Genomic DNA, 20,208 nt, shown 5'->3' with positions numbered 1-20,208 from the left:
GAGTTTAGAAGGATGAGGGAGAATCTAATGGAAGCTTACAGAACACTGAATGGCCTGGACAGAGTGGATATTGGGAAGATGTCTCCATTGGTAGGAGAGTCTAGGACTCGAGGGCACAGCCTTGGAGTAAAAGGAAGACCTTTTAGAACAGAGATAAGGAGAATTGTCTTCAGCCAGAGAGTGGTGAATCTAAGGAGGCTGAGAAGGCCAGGTCATTGAGTAGATTTAAGACAGAGACAGCTAGGTTCTTGTTTGTCAAGGGGATCAAGGGTTATGAGGAGAAGCCGGGAGAATGAGTTTGAAAAATTTATCAGCCATGATTGAATGGTGGTGCAGATTCAATGGGCTGAGTGACCTAATTTCTGCTCCTATGTCTTATGGTCATATAATTTAGTTTAATTTCCTTTGTAACATATTGTTTCTATAACAGCAATTATACTGTCACTTTTGTGCTGGTGTAGGTAGATATCTGGTGTGAATTGATAGAACGGAACATGCTAATGATAAGCCTTGTGAGGATGCTTCTGGAGGCTAATTTATACTGTGTTGAGTTTGCATCTTCTACAGCATAGCTTCTGCCTCCTAGCATGGCACTGCTCTTTATAGATGCTGATGTCAGAACTGAAGCTGTCATCTATTTATATTTTGCATTTTGCATTTGTCGTCTTTCAGGTTTCAGCTAACCTGAAGCTCCAGGAGAAGGACGAAGGTCGAAAAGAAATGGTGAGTCCCTGAGTTTGAGATATTTTCTCCGACTTCTTCCATTTTCCCATTTTGCTTTGCTGATCTTGCAAAGGAGGCACCACAATCCAATTATCCAACCAGCAGGTTAACTGTGACAGTGAAAGCAAAGCAGAAATAGATCATGCGTGAAAGAAAGAGCTTGAGTAGAAGTTCACAAAATTTTGAGAGGCATAGTTATTCGGAGTCTTTTAAGAGAGAACTAGAGAATCCCTACAGTGTGGCAACAGGCTATTTGGCCCAGTGAGTCTATGCCTCAGAAGAGCATCCAACCCAGATCCAACCCCATCCCTTTATCCCTACATATCCCACGGCTGAACCGCCTAGCTAGCATATCCCGGGACACTTTGGGCAATTTAGCACCTACACATCTTTGGACTGTTGGGGGCAAACTGGAGCACCCAGAGGAAACCCATGCAGACACGGGTAGAATGTGCAAACTCCACACAAACAGTCGCCCGAGGGTAGAAGCAAACCCAGGTCCCTCGTGCTGTGAGGTAGCAGTGCTAGCCACTGAGCCACCGTGACATCTCAGGGTAGAACTGTTCATTAGTCGAGGACATAGGTTTAAAGTAAAAGGAAGAAAGTTTACAGGAGATGTGAGAGGCAGGTTTGTGTCACACAATGGGTGGTAAATGCCTGGAATGGACTGCTAGGGGAGATGGTGGAGACAGATACAATGGTAATGTTTAAGAGGCATCTTGACAGATATATGAATAGTCAGGGAATAGAGGGATGTGGACAACATAGAGGCAAAAGGTTTTTAATTTAGAACCGCATCATATGTTGGCGCAGGCCCACTGAGTGGCCTGTTCCTGTCTTGTACTGTTCTTAGTTCTTCTTTGTTCATTGGGTCCATCACAACTCCTTCCTGCAGTTTTCAGTTTAGTGTTTTGCCACATCCTGAACCTACTTTTCATTTGCCTGTTGGAAATGTCAAATAATTTGGCCTGTTATCTCTACAAAAGAGAATACTGAGGGCTGATCTACTCGGGGACTTAAAGATTACTGATAGGGTAGATATAGGAAAGACACCATGACTTAGAAACTAAGATTTTTTGGAACTAAAAGAACTGCGGATGCAGTAAATAAGGAACAAAAACAAAGTTGCTGGAAAAGCTCAGCAGGTCTGACAGTATCTGTGTAGGAGAAAAAAGAGTTAATGTTCCGGGTCCGATGACCCTTCCTCAGAACTGATGGTGGCTGGGAAAACGTCAGTGTATATGCAGAAAATAGGGAGGTGGGTGGGGTAGGGAGTAAATGATATGATAGAGCCCAAAGAGAGAGAAAGACAGTTGGACAGACAAAGGAGTTGCTAACGATCAGGCTGGGAGGGTGAATAGTTGTTCATGGGGACTGTTAGTGACTAACAACAGAGGGTGTGTAATGGCAGGCTATTTGGTAACAAGGCCTGGTGTGTGGGGTGGGGGACTGGGACATGGGAGAGTTTAGGCCCTAAAATTATTGAACTCAATATTGAGTCCGGGGGGCTGTAGGGTTCCCCAAGCGGAAAATGAGGTGTTGTTCCTCCAGCTTGCGTTGGGCTCCACTGGAACACTATAGCAAGCAAGAGACAGGGATGTTGGCCAGGGAGCAGGGTGGTGCATTGAAGTGACAGGTAACAGGTAGTTCATGGTCTTTTTTGCAAGCAGACGCAAATGTTCTGCAAAGCGGTCATTAAGTCTGCGCTTCGTTTCCCCAATGTAGAGGAGACCACATTGTGAGCAGCGAATGCAGTAGACTAGATTCTTGGAAGTGCAGGTGAAGTGTTGTTTCACCTGGAAGTTATGTTTGGGCCCTTGGATAGTGGGGAGGGAGGAGGTAAATGGGCAGGTATTGCACCTTCGCCGGTTACACGGGAAGGTGCCGTAGGGCGTTGGGGAGGTGTTGGGGATGAAGGCAGTATGGACCAGGGTGTCCTGGAAGGAACTGCCCCTGCGGAAGGCAGACAAGGGAGGGGAGGTGAATATGTGTGTGGTGATGGCATCCTGCTGGAGATGGCGAAAATGGTGTCTGATGATCTTCTGGATGTGGATGCTGGTGAGGATAAGGGGGTCCCTATCGCTGTTGTGGGAGGGAAGCAAAGGGGTGAGGGCAGAAGTGCAGGAGATGGGTCGGACCTGGTTGAGGGCCCTGTCAACAATGGAGCTGGGGAATCCTCGGTTGAGGAAGAACGTGGACATTTCGGAGGCTCCCTTGTTGAAGCTGGCCTCATTTGAACATATGCGATGGAGACAGAGGAACTGAGAGGAGATGGAGTTCTAACAGGAAGTCGGGTGTGAGGATGTATAGTCCAGGTATAAGATTTTTGGAAAGTTGATTGATAATAAATTAAAAGAAATTTTCATGGAATGAGGGTGTCACTGGTGAAGCCAGCATTTCTTACCCATCCCTATGGCCAAAATCCCAAACTACCGATTCAGAAACAGCTGAGAGTCAACTACATTGATGTGGGTATCGATTCCCCAGATAAGAATTTTTTATTTATTCATTCATGGGATGAGAGTGTCACTGGCTAGGCAGCATTTATTGCCTGTCCCCAATTGCCCAGAGGACATTTAAGAGTCAACCACATTGCTGTGGGTCTGGTGCTCAACCAGGTAAGGATGGCAGTTTCCTTCCCTAAAGGACATTCGTGAATCAGATAGTTTTTTTTCGATGAGAATTGACAATGGATTCACGGCCATTGTTAAATTCTTAATTTTGAGATTGTCATTAGACTCTTTTGTGAATTGAATTCAAATTCCACCATGTGGTGTGGCAGGATTCAAAGTGAGGTCTCCAGAACATTATCTGGGGCTCCAGATCAGTTCTAGTGATAATATCACTCGGCCATTCCCTACCCTGTGAATGACAGAGATCGCTCCCTAAAAGACAGGAGTGAACCAGGTGGATTATTTTTTAACAACAACCTATATGGTTGTTAATTTGATTCCAGAGTTACTTATTGAATTCAGTTTTCACCATCTACCATTGTTCAATTTGAACCTACACCCCCAGAACTGGTCTGGCTCTCTGGATTACCAGTTGAGTGACATCACCCACCGCATCCCCTATGGGAAAGTCAGATGAAATCTAGTTACACAGAATGCGGAAAGGCATGATGGCTCAGTGGTTAGCACTGTAGCCTCACATTGCCAGGGACCCGGGTTCGATTCCCACCTCGGGCGACTGTCTGTGTGGAGTTTGCACGTTCTCCCCGTGTCTACGTGGGTTTCCTCCGACAATCCAAAGATGTGCTGGCTAGGTGGATTGGCCATGGTAACTTGCCTGTAATGTTCAGGGGTGTGTGGGTTATAGGGGGATGAGTCTGGGTGGGATGCTTCAAGGGGCGCTGTGGACTTGTTGGGCTGAAAGGCCTGCTTCCACACTGTAGGGAATCTAATGCATTTAACCCATGGTGAATCTGAGTTGTGAAGCACAGAATCATTTAAGTGTGGGCTGTATAAGCATGTGAAAGAGAATAGAAGAGACGATAATGCTGATGAGGTTAGATTAAGCTGGGTGGAAGGAATCGTATCAGTGATAATGGGGACTGCAGATGATGGAGAATCCAAGACAACAAAATGTGAGGCTGGATGAACACAACAGGCCCAGCAGCATCTGTGCTCCTGAGATGCTGCTGGGCCTGCTGTGTTCATCCAGCCTCACAGTTTGTTGTCTTGGGTGGAAGGAAGCTTGTGTGGGACATAGGCTTAAGCCAGCATGGACCACTTGGGCCCAACGGCCAGCTTATGTGCTGTAATTTGATACAGTTTTATGCTCGGCTACCACTACCTCATTTGTCACCTTATGGAACAACTTCTTTTCAATGCCTCAGTTTAGAGCGAGTTCTCCACGCACCATCTGGTTCAGCTCAGACTAGCTTTCCTGAATTGCATCCTTCCTTTGAGATCATGTTTTCAAAGCTGATGTGAAAGACATGTATAAGGCTGGCAGCTGTTCCCTATGACCTGTCCTGTAGTGATACCACATCTGTTGCCCAATAGGTGAAGGAGATTCTAACAGCACTAGGCCTGCTGGAATGTGCCGACACACGGACTGGCAGCCTTTCTGGAGGCCAGAGAAAGCGCCTTGCCATTGCCCTCGAGCTGGTGAACAACCCCCCTGTCATGTTTTTTGACGAGCCCACCAGGTACCTTTATTCTTTCCTTTGATTTTCACGCGAGTTTCATGAATTGTGCGCGGAGCTGGCAATTTTAGACTGGCGTTAATTCACAGCCATTGATGCGGAAAATCCAAGCTATGCTCTGGACGCAACCGTGAAGCTGGTGTGCGTTGAGGAGGAGAAGCATTTAAAATTGAGTGGTGCTTCTCCCAGTCACCAGTGCTTTTCTCAAGTATTTCACAAGCGGTGATTTAGATCTCTGATGATTCAGCTCATTTCTGCCTACAGGTTTTTGCAGGATGTGAAACGGCTGCTGCGAATAGCAATTAAAAATTCACCTGAATGGAAAGCGCTCCTGAGAAGTGTTGATAGAAACACAGAAAATAGGAGCTGGATAAGGCCATTCCTTCTAGCATGGAAAGCTGTTGGGGCCAGTTTGTTCGATATACTCAAAAGGGAGCTGGATAAGGCCCGTGCAACTAAAGTGATTAAGGGGTATGGAGAGAAAATGGGAGTAGGATACTGAAACTGCATGATCAGCCATGATCATATTGAATGGTAGTGCAGGTTGAAGGGCTGAACAGCCTACTCCTGTATCTATTTTCTATGTTTCTATTCAGCTGTTTAAGCCTGCCATGCCATTGATGGCTGATCATCCAACTCAGTACTCTTTTCCTGCTTTCTCCCCATACACTTTGATCTCTTTACCTCTAAGAACTATATTTTCAACTCATTCTTGAAAATATTCAACGTATTGGCCTCGCCCATTTTCTGTGGCAGAGAAGTCCACAGGTTCACCACTGGATGAAAGGAAAATCTCTCCTTATTTCAGTCCTAATTTGCCGACACCACATTTTTTTCCTGGTCATCAAGAAAATTCTTCCTGCTAGTTCTGTTAGAATGGGTACAGTACTAAATTCTTTCCTTGATGAGTTAAAGGGCAAAATATAGTGGAATGAGCATTTAGTGAAATTCTTGGAACTATTAAATGTGAAGATGAGACTGCTTATAGCTTTATAGAAAGCAAACTTGTTGAACATGCCCCTGTTTTGACTGGTAGTATCACAAAATGGGGCAATGTAGGTTTGTACTAGAGAGTTGTCACAGTGAGTGCTATATTATTGTAGTGACTGCCTAATATTTACAGTATCCCCTGTCTAACGTCACCATCCCTTCCTTTGTTTGCAGTGGTCTGGACAGTTCTTCCTGTTTCCAGGTGGTTTCTCAAATGAAATCTTTGGCTCAAGGTGGGAGAACTGTCATCTGCACCATACACCAGCCCAGTGCAAAACTGTTTGAACTGTTTGACAAGGTAAGTGATGTGTTTTCACTCTTTTGTTTGATTCAAGAATTCCAGGAAATATGTCTCCACTAGTAGGAGTGACTAGGATGCAAGGGCCGAGCCTCAGAGTGAAGAGGTTTAGAACTGAGACGAAGAGGAATTCCTTCAGCTGGAGGGTGGTGAATGTGCGGAACTTATTAGGCACAGAAGGCCGTGCAGGCCAAGTCATTGAATGGATTTAAGGCAGGAGATGGATAGGGTCTTGATTAGTAAAGGGATCAAGGGTTACAGGGAGAAAGCAGGAGATTGAGGTTGAGAAACATGATGGATCATAGAAAGTGATCTTTACTCAGAGAGTGGTAAGGGCATGGAACGCCCTGCCTGCCAATGTAGTTAACTCAGCCACATTAGGGGCATTTAAACAGTCCTTGGATAAGCAGATGGATTGTGATGGGATAGTGTGGGAGGATGAGCTTTGATTAGTTCACAGGTTGGTGCAACATCGAGGGCCGAAGGGCCTGTTCTGTGCTGTATTGTTCTATGTGAGGAAGCAGACCATTCAGCCCATCACGTCCACACTGACCCTCTGAAGATCATTCTCTGCCACACCCTTCCCCTTCCCTATCCCTGCATTTCCCACTTACCCTGCACATCCTGGGACACTATGGGGCAATTTAGCATGGTGAATTCACCCAACCTGCGCACCTTCGGACTGTGGGAGGAAACCGGAGCACCCGGAGGAAGCCCACACAGACACAGGGAGAATGTGCAAACTCATTTGCAGACAGTCACATGAGGATGCGATTCCTCTTTATCAGGAAGGATGTTCCAGAACTGCTGGAGGCAGCAGAAAAAAATTCCTGAAACAAACACAAAAATCCCTGGAGAAACTCAGCAGGTCTGGCAGCATCTGTGGACTGAGAAAGCAGAGGTAACACTTTGAGTCCAGTGATGTTCTTCAGGTGCTGCCAGACCTGCTGTGCCTTTCCAGCAATTTCTCTTTGTTTCAGATCCTCAGTGTCTCCAGTTCTTTAATTTTTAAAAAGTAAATATAATGGTTTATCTCCTATCATGGTTTCTTTCCCTGTTATCTCAAAACTGTGTCCTCTGCTAATCAAATGGTTCTGTGGGTAGAAGCAGTTTACTCATTCTGTATTTTTTCACAACCTTTCATAAATTTGAGCTCCTTGATTGAAATATTCTCTTAACCATAGCTGTTTGAAATACAACAATCCCAGCTTGTGATCTCACTTTGCCCCCCGCACTGTCAGGCACTCTCTGGCTCCTTCCTGTAGCAGGTCGAAATAGCAGTCAGTGCGGTCACTTACCCTATCTGTTTCAGGGTTAATTTTTTCTGAAGAAGGGTCCCGACCCGAAACTTCAGCTTTCCTGCTTCCCTGATGCTGCCCAGTCTGCTGTGTTCCTTCAGCTCCACACTATGTTGCTTGACTCCAGCATCGGTGTTCTTGCTATCTCTCAGGGTTAATGTTACCTATAGCTGCCAGTCTTAATCTTCCTGTGACCCAGAAGCATACATTCCCCTTTAAAGGAATGGGGATGATCATATACCTTACTGTAGCTTTGTCTCACAGTGTCATGCAAACCAGTAAGGGCTCAGGGATCATTTGAAGGGGAGATTGAGAAGCAGGGATCACCTTACCCAAGCGTGGAATTCACAATCCCCAAAAAAATCTCCCTGCCTCTGAAATCAGGGCAGAAATTATATATTTAAGGATAGGGCCCTGAGGAGTGTTGGCAAACAGAGATCTTGGGGTACAGGTTCACACTTCCTTGAAGATGGAGTCACGGATAGACGGGGTAGTGAAGAAACCATTTGGTACACTTGCCCTTATTGGTCAGTGTGTCAATTACAGGAGTTGGGAGGTCATGTTGCTGCTGTATGGGACCTCGGTTTGGCCACTTTTGGTTAAGCTTAATTGTGGTCTCCATGCCCGAGGAATGATGTTGTTAAACTTGCAAGGTTGTTGCTGGGGTTGGAGAGGTTGAGCTATGGGGAGAGATTGAACAGGCAGGGTCTATCTTCCCTGGAGCATTGGAGTCTTAGGGGAGACCATATAGAGGTTTATAAAATCATGAGGGGCATGGATAGGGTAAATAGCCAAGAACTTTATCCCACGGTAGGGGAGTCAAAAACTAGATTAGAATAGGCTTAAATTGAGAGGGGAAAGATTTAAAAGGGACTTGGAGGGCAACGTTTTCATGAGAAGGGTGGTGTATGTATGGAATGGACTGCCAGAGGAAGTGGAGCAGGCTGGTACAGTACAACATTTAAAAGGCATCTGGATGGGCATATGAATAGGAAGGGTTTAGGAGGATATGGTCCAAATGCCGGCAAATGGGACTGGATTAATTTAGGATACTTGATCGATGTGGACAAGTTGGACTGCAGGCCCTGTTTCTGTGCTGTACATCTCCATGACTCTATGACTCTAGGCCGCTGACTGACTCTTCACCTTTCAATAGGGAATAGTGAATTTCATGAGCTAACTACTACAGTGCAGTTTCTGTTCTGATTCCCTGGTTCATTGCCAGGGATGGTGCCAGCAAAATGGAGCTGATACTGGTTTTGTAAATGATGACTAATGCTTGGCAGCGGAATCCTATAGCAGTGCCATCTTTCAGCATTTTACTGGGCTAATGGTAAGATTCTTGGTAGTGTAGATGAGCAGAGAGAGCTCGATGTCCATGTACACAGATCCTTGAAAGTTGCCACTCAGGTTGGCAGGGCTGTTAAGAAGGCAAACAGTGTTTTAGCTTTTATTAATAGGGGGATCGAGTTCTGGAACCAAGAGATTATGCTACAGCTGTACAAAACTCTGGTGCGGCCGCACTTGGAGTATTGTGTACAGTTCTGGTCACCGCATTACAAGAAGGATGTGGAAGCTTTGGAAAGGGTGCAGAGGAGATTTACTAGGATGTTGCTTGGTATGGAGGGAAGGTCTTACGAGGAAAAGCTGAGGGGCTTGAGGCTGGTTTCGTTATAGAGAAGAAGGTTGAGAGATGACTTAATTGAGACATATAAAATATTCAGAGGGTTAGATAGGGTGGATAGGGAGAGCCTTTTTCCTAGGATGGTGACGGCGAGCACGAGGGGGCATAGCTTTAAATTGAGAGGTGAAAGATATAGGACAGATGTCAGAGGTAGTTTCTTTACTCAGAGAGTCGTAAGGGAATGGAACGCTTTGCCTGCAACGGTAGTAGATTCAGTGATAATGGGAACTGCAGATGCTGGAGAATCCAAGATAACAAAGTATGGAGCTGGATGAATACAGCAGGCCAAGCAGCATCTCAGGAGCACAAAAGCTGACGTTTCGATCCTAGACCCTTCATCAGAGAGGGGGATGGGGTGAGGGAACTGGAATAAATAGGGAGAGAGGGGGAGGCGGACCGAAGATGGAGAGAAAAGAAGATAGGTGGAGAGGACAGTATAGGTGGGGAGGTAGGGAGGGGTTAGGTCAGTCCAGGGAGGATGGACAGGTCAAGGAGGCGGGATGAGGTGGTAGGTAGGAAATGGAGGTGCGGCTTGAGGTGGGAGGAAGGGATGGGTGAGAGGTAGGGCAGGTTAGGGCGGCAGAGACAGGCTGGGCTGGTTTTGTAATGCAGTGGAGGGAGGGAATGAACTGGGCTTTTTTTGGGATGCAGTGGGGGGGAGGGGATGAGCTGGGCTGGTTTTGGGATGCAGTGGGGGCAGGGGAGGTTTTGAAGCTTGTGAAGTCCACATTGATACCATTGGGCTGCAGGGTTCCCAAGTGGAATACGAGTTGCTGTTCCTGCAACCTTCGGGTGGCATCATTGTGGCACTGCAGGAGGCCCATGATAGACATGTCGTCTGAAGAATGGGAGGGGGGGTTGAAATGGTTCGCCATTGGGAGATGCAGTTGTTTGTTTCGAACCGAGTGGAGGTGTTCTGCAAAGCGGTCCCCAAGCCTCCGCTTGGTTTCCCCAATGTAGAGGAAGCCACACCGGGTGCAATAGATACAATATACCACATTGGCAGATGTGCAGATGAACATCTGTTTGATATGGAAGGTCATCCTGGGGTCTGGGATGGGGGTGAGGGAGGAGGTGTGGGGGCAAGTGTAGCACTTCCTGCGGTTGCAGGGGAAGGTGCCGGGTGTGGTGGGGTTGGAGGGCAGTGTGGAGCGGACAAGGGAGTCGCGGAGAGAGTGGTCTCTCCGGAAGGCAGACAAGGGTGGGGATGGAAAAATAGCTTGGGTGGTGTGGTCGGATTGTAGATGGCGGAAGTGTCGGAGGATGATGCGTTGTACCCGGAGGTTGGTGGGGTGGTGTGTGAGAATGAGGGGGATCCTCTGGGAGCGGTTGTGGTGGGGGTGGGGTGTGAGGGATGTGTTGCGGAAAATGCGGGAGATGCGGTCAAGGCCGTTATCGACCACTGTGGGGGGAAAGTTGCGGTCCTTGAAGAACGTGGACATCTGGGATGTGCGGAAGTGGAATGCCTCATCCTGGGAGCAGATGCAGTGGAGGCGGAGGAATTGGGTATTGGGGATGGAATTTTTGCAGGAGGGTGGGTGGGAGGAGGTGTATTCTAGGTGGCTGTGGGAGTCAGTGGGCTTGAAATGGACATCAGTTACAAGCTGGTTGCCTGAGATGGAGACTGAGAGGTCCAGGAAGGTGAGGGATGTGCTGGAGATGGCCCAGGTGAACTGAAGGTTGGGGTGGAAGGTGTTGGTGAAGTGGATGAACTGTTCGAGCTCCTGCGGGGAGCAAGAGGGGCGCCGATACAGTCATCAATGTAACGGAGGAAGAGGTGGGGTTTGGGGCCTGTGTAGGTGCGGAGGAGGGACTGTTCCACGTAACCTACAAAGAGGCAGGCATAGCTTGGGCCCATGCGGGTGCCCATGGCCATCCCCTTTGTCTGTAGGAAGTGGAGGAAGCGAAAGAGAAGTTGTTGAGGGGTAGGACGAGTTCGGCGAGGTGGCTGAGGGTGTCGGTGGAGGGGGCTTAGTTGGGCCTGCGGGACCGGAAGAAGTGGAGGGCCTTGAGGCCATCTGCATGAGGAATACAGGTGTATAGGGACTGGACATCCATGGTGAAAATGAGGTGTTGGGGGCCAGGGAATTGGAAGTCCTGCAGGAGGTGGAGGGCGTGGGTGGTGTCACGCAACTCATATTCTGCTTGGGAACCCTGCAGCACAATGGTATCAATGTGGACTTCACCAGCTTCAAAACCTCCCCTTCCCCCACTGCATCCCAAAACCAGCCCAGTTCTTCCCCTCCCTCCACTGCATCACAAAACCAGCCGAGCTCGTCCCCTCCCCCCACTGCATCCCAGCCCAACCTGTCTCTGCTTCCCTAACCTGTTCTTCCTCTCACCCATCCCTTCCTCCCACCTCAAGCCGCACCTCCATTTCCTACCTACCACCTCATCCCGCCTCCTTGATCTGTCTGTCTTCCCTGGACTGATCTATCCCCTCCCTACCTCCTCACCTGTACTCTCCTCTCTACCGATCTTGTTTTCTCTCCATTTTCGGTCCGCCTCCCCCTCTCTCCCTATTTATTCCAGTTCCCTCTCCCCATCCCCCTCTCTGATGAAGGGTCTAGGCCTGAAACGTCAGCTTTTATGCTCCTGAGATGCTGCTTGGCCTGCTGTGTTCATCCAGTTCCACACTTTGCTATCACGGTAGTAGATTCGCCATTTTTAAGTACTTTTAAGTCGTCATTGGACAAGCAAATGGACGTACGTGGAATAGTGTAGGTTAGATGGGCTTGAGATCGGTATGACAGGTCGGCACAACATCGAAGGCCGAAGGGCCTGTACTGTGCTGTAATGTTCTATGCTCTGTTTCATACTTTGTTGGCATATGATGCACTTCAGAACAAGTCATTGCAATTAGGCAGTAATTTCTCAGTAACTGAGAAGCCTTGATGAACACCCAACAGTGTATAGTTGATGGAATCCTTATTGTTTTGCCAACAGAAGAAAGGGGATCAAGCAAATCAAAAAGTAGATCCGTGGGTTGGATTTTGAAGTATCTCAATGGTGTGGAAAGTATGGGTAGGAAGCATCTCTGCTAGGTCGAGAAGGCAGGAAAGAATGAGTTTCCTGAAGTTACGTACCACTTCTTGTGAAGCCCCCAAATAAAACAAAGAGCTGGAAATCTCAAACAAAATCACAATTTTCTGGAGAAACTCAGCAAGTCTGGCAGCATCTGTGGAGGGAGAAACAGAGTTAATGTTTTGAGTCCGGTGATTGTTCTTCTTGTGAATTCCCATTCTACCCCAATGTTTGGAGCACTAAAGACAGCATCAAAGGGAAAATGTAGCAAATGGGAACATTTAAATGCCAGGTAAATAATGGGATGCCTTGAGAGTCATTATTGTGGTAGGTATTGCTGAGTAAAATATTGCTCCGAACACCACATGTACCATATGGCTGTTGGAGCTATCAAGCAGCGCTGTTAGATTGGAAGAACTACACAGATCTCCCCTTCCCCCACTGCATCCCAAAACCAGCCCAGTTCTTCCCCTCCCCCCACTGCACCACACAACCAGCCCAGCTCTTCCCCTCCACCCACTGCATCCCAAAACCAGTCCAACCTGCCTCTGCCTCCCTAACCTGTTCTTCCTCTCACCCATCCCTTCCTCCCACCCCAAGCCGCACCTCCATCTCCTACCTGCCAACCTCATCCCACCTCCTTGACCTGTCCGTCTTCCCTGGACTGACCTATCCCCTCCCTACCTCCCCATCTATACTCTCCTCTCCACCTATCTTCTTTTCTCTCCATTTTCGGTCCGCCTCCCCCTCTCTCCCTATTTATTCCAGTTCCCTCACCCCATCCCTCTCTCTGATGAAGGGTCTAGGCCCGAAACATCAGCTTTTGTGCTCCTGAGATGCTGCTTGGCCTGCTGTGTTCATCCAGCCTCACATTTTATTATCTTGGATTCTCCAGCATCTGCAGTTCCCATTATCACATGGAGAGCTAACAGCTTCTTTCGCTTACTGTTGTGGTTCGAAGTAATTTGTTTGTCTTTTATGATGCCAATCATCAGACTGGGAGTATTGTTGAGTTCACTCTTTTGTTATTTTTGTGATGTGATCTTCATAGAAGCACAGAGCAGACTTCCAAATAAAAACCAAAAGAACTGCGGATGCTATAAATCAGGAACAAAAACAAAGTTCTGAGGCAGGGTCACCAGACCCGAAACGTTAACTCTGTTTTTTCCTTCACAGTTGCTGCCAGACCTGCTGAGCTTTTCCAGCAACTTTGTTTTTATTCCTGAGAGCAGACTTCCCGCTTACTTTAACACCACTTTTATTCCTAATATGTACATGATTGTAAGACTCCAGAACAGTATGCTCCAAGCTGTACACGTTCCAATCTTCTAGCAGGGGCTAAACACATGACTACTGCAGTTATAATTGCGTCAGAGCTCACCTCACAGGCTCCATTAAATGTTTGTTAAAATAAACCCACACTGGGTCTTAAAGCCGATGGAAGTGCAAACAAATAACCTCATCCTTATACCTCTCCCCCCATTCTAACAAGAGCCACTGACCCTACCAAATGTGTCCAACTGGATTGCAGTTGCTGTGTGCGGAGAGAGTGCACTCTCTGAATTACATTGAGGTGAGAAAGATTATTGCAGTGTCTTGCAGCCACCCACAGCTGCTTCTTCATAGATAAGGGTTTATTTGTGGTGGAACCCCCAATTTTTGGTCCATTGTAAGCCACTAAAAACAACTTGGATCTTGTAGCATTCAAGGCTTCAAGAGCAGAAAAGCAAGGAGGTTTTCTTGAACCTGTATAGGTTGTGTAGCTTCACAACCTCACCTGCAATATTGTGTTCAGTTCTGGGCACTGTACTTCAGGAAGGTCGTGAAGGCATTTAGGGAGTGTTCGCAAAGTACCCATGAGAATAGTTCCAGAATTCAACTATGTGTATGGGTTGTAGAAGCCTGAGAGGCGATTTAATTGACGTATTCAAAATCTTGAGTGGTCTGTACAGCATAGATAAGGAGATAGTAAGAACTGCCGATGCTGGAGTCTGAGATTACAAGGTGTGGAGCTGGATGAACACAGCAGGCTGGGCAGCACCAGAGGAGCAGGAAAGCTGACATTTTGGGTCGGGACTCTTCTTCAGAAAATAGGGAGAAGCTTTTTCCACCCAGAGGTTGTTGAGGTTCAGAAATGCACTGCCTGACACAATAATTGAAGTGGGAAATGTTTAAAAAGTTCCTGGGCGACCATTTGAAGTATCATAATGTTCTATGTTCTATAACATTGAAATCTATTGGCCTAATGCAGGAAACTGGGACTAGTCTGGGTCGTAGAATATTGTTGGTAGGGAGAATTAATAGGCCAAAGGCCCTCTTCTGTGATCTATGATTCCATGATTCAATGATTCTATGAAGCTGTTCCTGTTGGTTGAAGGGTTGAGAAACCAATGGTACTGCTTTTAGGTGATTGGCAAAAGATGTTACAGCAACTTGAAGAAATGTAAATTCCACAGCATCTAGTTGGGATCTTGAGTCTTGGGACCTTAGGGATTGATCCAGTCGTTGCCTTCAGAAGAAAAATTAGATAATTCTCTGAAAAGGGAAGCCTGCAACGGCAGTAGATTCGCCAACTTTAAGTACATTTAAGTCGTCATTGGACAAGCATATGGACCTACATGGAATAGTGTAGGTTAGATGGGCTTCAGGTTGGTATGACAGGTCGGCACAACATCAAAGGCTGAAGGGCCTGTACTGTGCTGTTCTATGTTCTATGTTCATTTCAAGAAAATGAGCAAGGATGAGGGAGTGGAAAAAAATGAAGTTCTCTTGCAAAGAATGATGGACTGAATGGCCTCTTCCTCTGCTATTGTGTGATTCTGAGATCCGCAGAATGAGATTGAGCAGAATAGCCTGTAATGTTCAGACCAAATTGAGCAATAGTGGCTGAGCCTTGACCTGGTGGAAGGCTGCTGTCATTTACGTTTGTGCTCTCCTTTTGACTTTATTCAGCTCTACGTACTCAGCGAAGGCCAGTGCATCTACCGTGGAAATGTTTGCAGCCTTGTCCCATATCTGAAGGAGATTGGTCTGCATTGTCCCACCTACCACAACCCTGCTGACTTCGGTATGAACTGATGTTGTGCACAGAATGTGTTGATTTTCTTGTAGTATATTCGACACCTGCCCCTGAGAGGACAGATGAAGCCTTGATTTAACGTTTTTCTTGAATAGGTATCACCTCTACCAGGAGTCCTGTCCTCGGGCTCCATTGGAAGTATCAGAACAGACCTTGTGCTCAAGTCTCTAGGCTAGACTGGGACACAAAGTCTTCTAACTTAGAGGCACTCAACCATGGACATGACTTGTGAGCATTTCTATTCACTACATTGTGCACATGACTAAAAATGGGTGGGTGAGAGTCGGGGCTGAGGAAACTTGAATAGTTAATAATGTAGAACCTGACTCCAGTGTATTGTCATATTTCAATGGCTGATGTGTCCCATTGCTCTGTGATGAAGTGAACAGACTCAAATTAGGCTGCCTCAGTGTTGCAAGGACCCAGATTAAAATTGTTAATGATCGCACTGATTTCTCAGATGCCAGAGTGTACCCATCCCTAATCTCTGACCCACTCTGCTCAGCCCAATCAGTACCAGGAGGCACTGGTATAGTGGTAATGCCACTGTGATGAGTAATCAGAACGCCAGGGTAGTGTCCTGGGAATACAGACTTGAAATCCCCCACAGTGGGTAGCACAAGTTGAAATCAATAAAACAAACTGGAATTTTAAAAGAAATTAGCCTAAAGGCGACCAGTGTCGATTGTGATCAAAAACTATCTCTTTGCCGATGTCCTTGCAAGAACTTTGGGTCCTGTCTATCGTACATGTGAGTCTGTACCCACAGCAATATTGCTAATTCTTAACTACCATTTGAGTGATGAGGAATGGGAAATAAACTGTAGCCCAGGCACTGACACTCACACCCCATGAGTGAATAAAGGACAGAATGTCCCTGCCCACCCCCAATGTCTGATGGCCCACACCATTTCCGCCCCTGCACTCCAGTCACAGCCTCTGTCCTGATAGCTTTCTGATCACAGCCTCCCACATATTCTGAGATAACGAGGTGTCGAGCTGGATGAAAACAGCAGGCTGCGCAGCATCAGAGGAGCAGGAAACCTGAAGAAAGGTCCAGACCCGAAACATCAGCTTTCACAGATTCACAGTTATCACAGATTCTCCAGCATAGGCAGTTCCTACTATCTCCCACATATTCTGTCTCGCTCCTGATTGTGACCTGTCTCTGTCCCTCAACCTCCCCATTGTGGCCTTTCCCTCTCTCTTTCTCCCCCTCCTGATTGTTTCCTACATTCTCCTTGACTCCCCACCGTACCATTTGCAGTCTCCATCCACCTTTATTCCCCACCTGCCCGGTTGTCCATTCGACCAGTGCTGCTGAGGCAGGGGCAAGACCAAAAGATGTTGCCATTAAGATGAGCTTGCCCCTTCCCTGCCTGGATACTATGCCTGACTATGTCCTTTCTAGCCTCTTTGGCACTGTAATTATCAGGGACGTTTTGGGTTGACTCCTCGAGCGAGAGAGATCTGAGCAAACCTAGTTACATAGAACATAGAACAATACAGTGCAGAACAGGCCCTTCGGCCCTCGATGTTCCGCCGACCTGTGAACTAATCTAAGCCCCTCCCCCTACATTATTCCATCATCATCCACATACTTATCCAAGGACTGTTTAAATGCCCCTAATGTGGCTGAGTTAACTACATTGGCAGGCAGGGCATTCCACTCCCTTACCACTCTCTGAGTAAAGAACCTGCCTCTGGCATCTGTCTTAAATCTATCACCCCTCAATTTGTAGCTATGCCCCCTCGTACAAGCTGACGCCATCATCCTCAGAAAAAGACTCTCACTGTCCACCCTATCTAATCCTCTAATCATCTTGTATGTCTCTATTAAATCCCCTCTTAGCCTCCTTCTCTCCAATGAGAACAGACCAAGCCCCTCAGCCTTTCTTCATAGGGTCTGTGCTCCAGACCAGGCAACATCCTGTAAATCTCCTCTGCACCTTTTCCAATGCTTCCACATCCTTCCTGTAATGGGGCGACCAGAACTGCACGCAGTATTCCAAATGAGGCCGCACTAGCGTTTTGTACAGTTGTAGCATGACATCACAGCTCCGGAACTCAATCCCTCTACCAATAAAACCTAACACACCGTAAGCCTTCTTAACAGCACTATCAGACTGGGTGGCAACTTTCAGGGCTCTGTGTACGTGGACATCAAGATATCTCTGCACATCCACACTATAAGACCACAAGACATAGGAGTGGAAGTAAGGCCATTCGGCCCATCAAGTCCACTCCGCTATTTAAATCATGGCTGATGGGCATTTCAACTCCACTACCCTGCACTCTCCCCGTAGCCCTTAATTCCTTCTGAGATCAAGAATTTGTCGATCTCTGCCTTGAAGGCATCCAACGTCCCGGCCTCCACTGCACTCCGTGGCAATGAATTCCACAAGCCCACCACTCTCTGGCTGAAGAAATGTCGTCTCATTTCAGTTTTAAATTTACCCCCTCTAATTTTAAGGCTGTGCCCACGGGTCCTAGTCTCCCCGTCTAACGGAAACAACTTCCTCGCGTCCACCCCTTCTAAACCATACATTATCTTGTAAGTTTCTATTAGATCTCCCCTCAACCTTCTAAACTGTAATGAATACAATCCCAGGATCCTGAGCCTTTCATCATACGTTAAACCTACCATTCCAGGGATCATCCGTGTGAATCTCCGCTGGACACGCTCCAGGGCTAGTATGTCCTTCCTCAGGTGTGGGGCCCAAAATTGGACACAGTATTCTAAATGGGGCCTAACTAGAGATTTATAAAGCCTCAGAAGCACATTGCTGCTTTTGTATTCCAACCCTCTTGATATAAACGACAACATTACATTCGCTTTCTTAATCACGGACTCTACCTGCAAGTTAACTTTTAGAGATTCCTGAACCAACACTTCCAGATCCCTTTGTACTTCTGATTTGCGAATTTTCTCACCATTTAGAAAATAGTCCATGCGTTTTCCAAAGTGCAAAACCTCACATTTACTCACATTGAATTTCATCAGCCATTTCCCGGACCACTCTCCTAAACTGTCTAAATCTTTCTGCAGCTTCCCCACCTCCTCAGTACTACCTGCCTGTCCACCTATCTTTGTATCATTGGCAAGCTTCGCCAGAATGTCCCCAGTCCCTTCATCCAGATCATTAATAATATAAGGTGAACAGCTGCGGCCCCAACACTGAACCCTGCGGGACACCACTCATCACCGGTTGCCATTCCGAAAAAGATCCTTTTATCCCAACTCTCTGCCTTCTGTCAGACAGCCAATCCTCAATCCAAGCCAGTAGCTCACCTCGAACACCATGGGCCCTCACCTTGGTCAGCAGCCTCCCGTGAGGCACCTTATCAAAGGCCTTTTGGAAGTCTAGTTAGATAACATCTACTGGGTTTCCCTGGTCTAACATACTTGTTACCTCTTCAAAGAATTCTAACAGGTTTGTCAGGCACGACCTGCCCTTACTAAATCCATGCTGACTTGTTCTAATCTGACCCTGCACTTCCAGGAATTTAGAAATCTCATCCTTGACAATGGATTCTAGAATTTTACCAACTACCGAGGTTAGGCTAATTGGCCTATAATTTTCCATCTTTTGCCTTGATTTTTTCTTAAACAAGCGGGTTACAACAGCAATTTTCCAATTGTCTGGGTCTTTCCCTGACTCCAGTGACTTTTGAAAGATCACGACCAAAGCCTCCTCTATTTCCTCAGCCACCTCCCTCAGAACTCTAGGATGTAGCCCATTGGGGCCAGGAGATTTATCAATTTTTAGACCTTTTAGCTTTTCTAGCACTTTCTCTTTTGTAATGCCTACCGTACTCAACTCTACCCCCTGGCTCTCCCTAATTGTTGGCATACTACTCATGTCTTCCACTGTGAAGACTGATGCAAAGTACTTATTAAGTTCTGCAGCTATTTCCTTATCTCCCATCACTAGCCTTCCAGCATCAATTTGGAACGGCCCAATGTCTACTTTTGCCTCTCGTTTGTTTCTTATGTATTGAAAGAAGCTTTTACTATCATTTCTAATATTACTAGCTAGCCTCCCTTCATATTTGATCCTCTCCTTCCTTATTGCTCTCTTTGTTATCCTCTGTCTATTTTTGTAGCCTTCCCAATCTTCTGATTTCCCAGTGCTCTTGGCCACTTTATAGGCTGTCTCTTTTTCTTTGATGTATTTCCTGACTTCCTTTGTCAGCCATGGCTGTCTAATCCCACCCCGGATAATCTTTCTTTTCTTTGGGATGAACCTCTGTACTGTGTCCTCAATTACACCCTGAAACTCCTGCCATTGTTGCTCTACTATCTTCCCCGCTAGGCTCTGCCTCCAGTCGATTTTCGTCAATTCCTCTCTCATGCCCCTGTAATTACCTTTATTTAACTGTAACACCATTACATCCGATTTTGCCTTCTCTCTTTCAAACTGCAGACTGAACTCTACCATATTATGATCGCTGCCTCCTAAGTGTTCCCTTACTTTAAGGTCTTTTATAAAGCTTGCCTCTTTACATAGCACTAAGTCCAGAATAGCCTGCTCCCTTGTGGGCTCCATCACAACCTGTTCCAAAAAGCCATCCTACAAACATTCCATGAATTCTCTTTCTTTGGATCCACCAGCAACATTATTCACCCAATCCACCTGCATATTGAAGTCCCCCATGATCACCGTGACCTTGCCTTTCTGACATGCCCTATCTATTTCTCCGTGCATCTTGCGCCCCTGGTCCTGATCACTGTCAGGAGGTCTGTACATGACTCCCACTGTAGTTTTTTGCCTTGTGGTTCCTCAATTCCACCCACACAGACTCCACATCTTCTGACCCTATGTCATTCAGTGCCGTAGATTTAATTTCATTGTTAACTAACAAGACAACTCCACCCCGTCTGTCCACCTCCCTGTCTTTGATATGTTGTGAATCCTTGGATGTTTAACTGCCAGTCCTGAACTCCCTGCAACTATGTCT

General features: G+C 46.7%; 1 protein-coding gene across 1 annotated transcript in view; it reads left to right on the top strand.

Moving 5' to 3' along the window:
* LOC125456759 (ATP-binding cassette sub-family G member 1-like) overlaps nucleotides 1-20,208 on the top strand; it is a 77,849-nt gene that overhangs the window by 40,380 nt on the left and 17,261 nt on the right. Inside the window, exons 5-8 of the mRNA XM_059650144.1 lie at nucleotides 673-723; nucleotides 4,731-4,876; nucleotides 6,038-6,161; nucleotides 15,120-15,234. Coding sequence (XP_059506127.1) covers nucleotides 673-723; nucleotides 4,731-4,876; nucleotides 6,038-6,161; nucleotides 15,120-15,234 — 436 coding nt within the window. The remainder of the gene's footprint in view (nucleotides 1-672; nucleotides 724-4,730; nucleotides 4,877-6,037; nucleotides 6,162-15,119; nucleotides 15,235-20,208) is intronic.

Source organism: Stegostoma tigrinum, chromosome 12 (genome assembly GCF_030684315.1).
Source record: "Stegostoma tigrinum isolate sSteTig4 chromosome 12, sSteTig4.hap1, whole genome shotgun sequence".
Taxonomy (NCBI): domain Eukaryota; kingdom Metazoa; phylum Chordata; class Chondrichthyes; order Orectolobiformes; family Stegostomatidae; genus Stegostoma; species Stegostoma tigrinum.
This window is presented reverse-complemented; position numbering and strand designations above follow the sequence as displayed.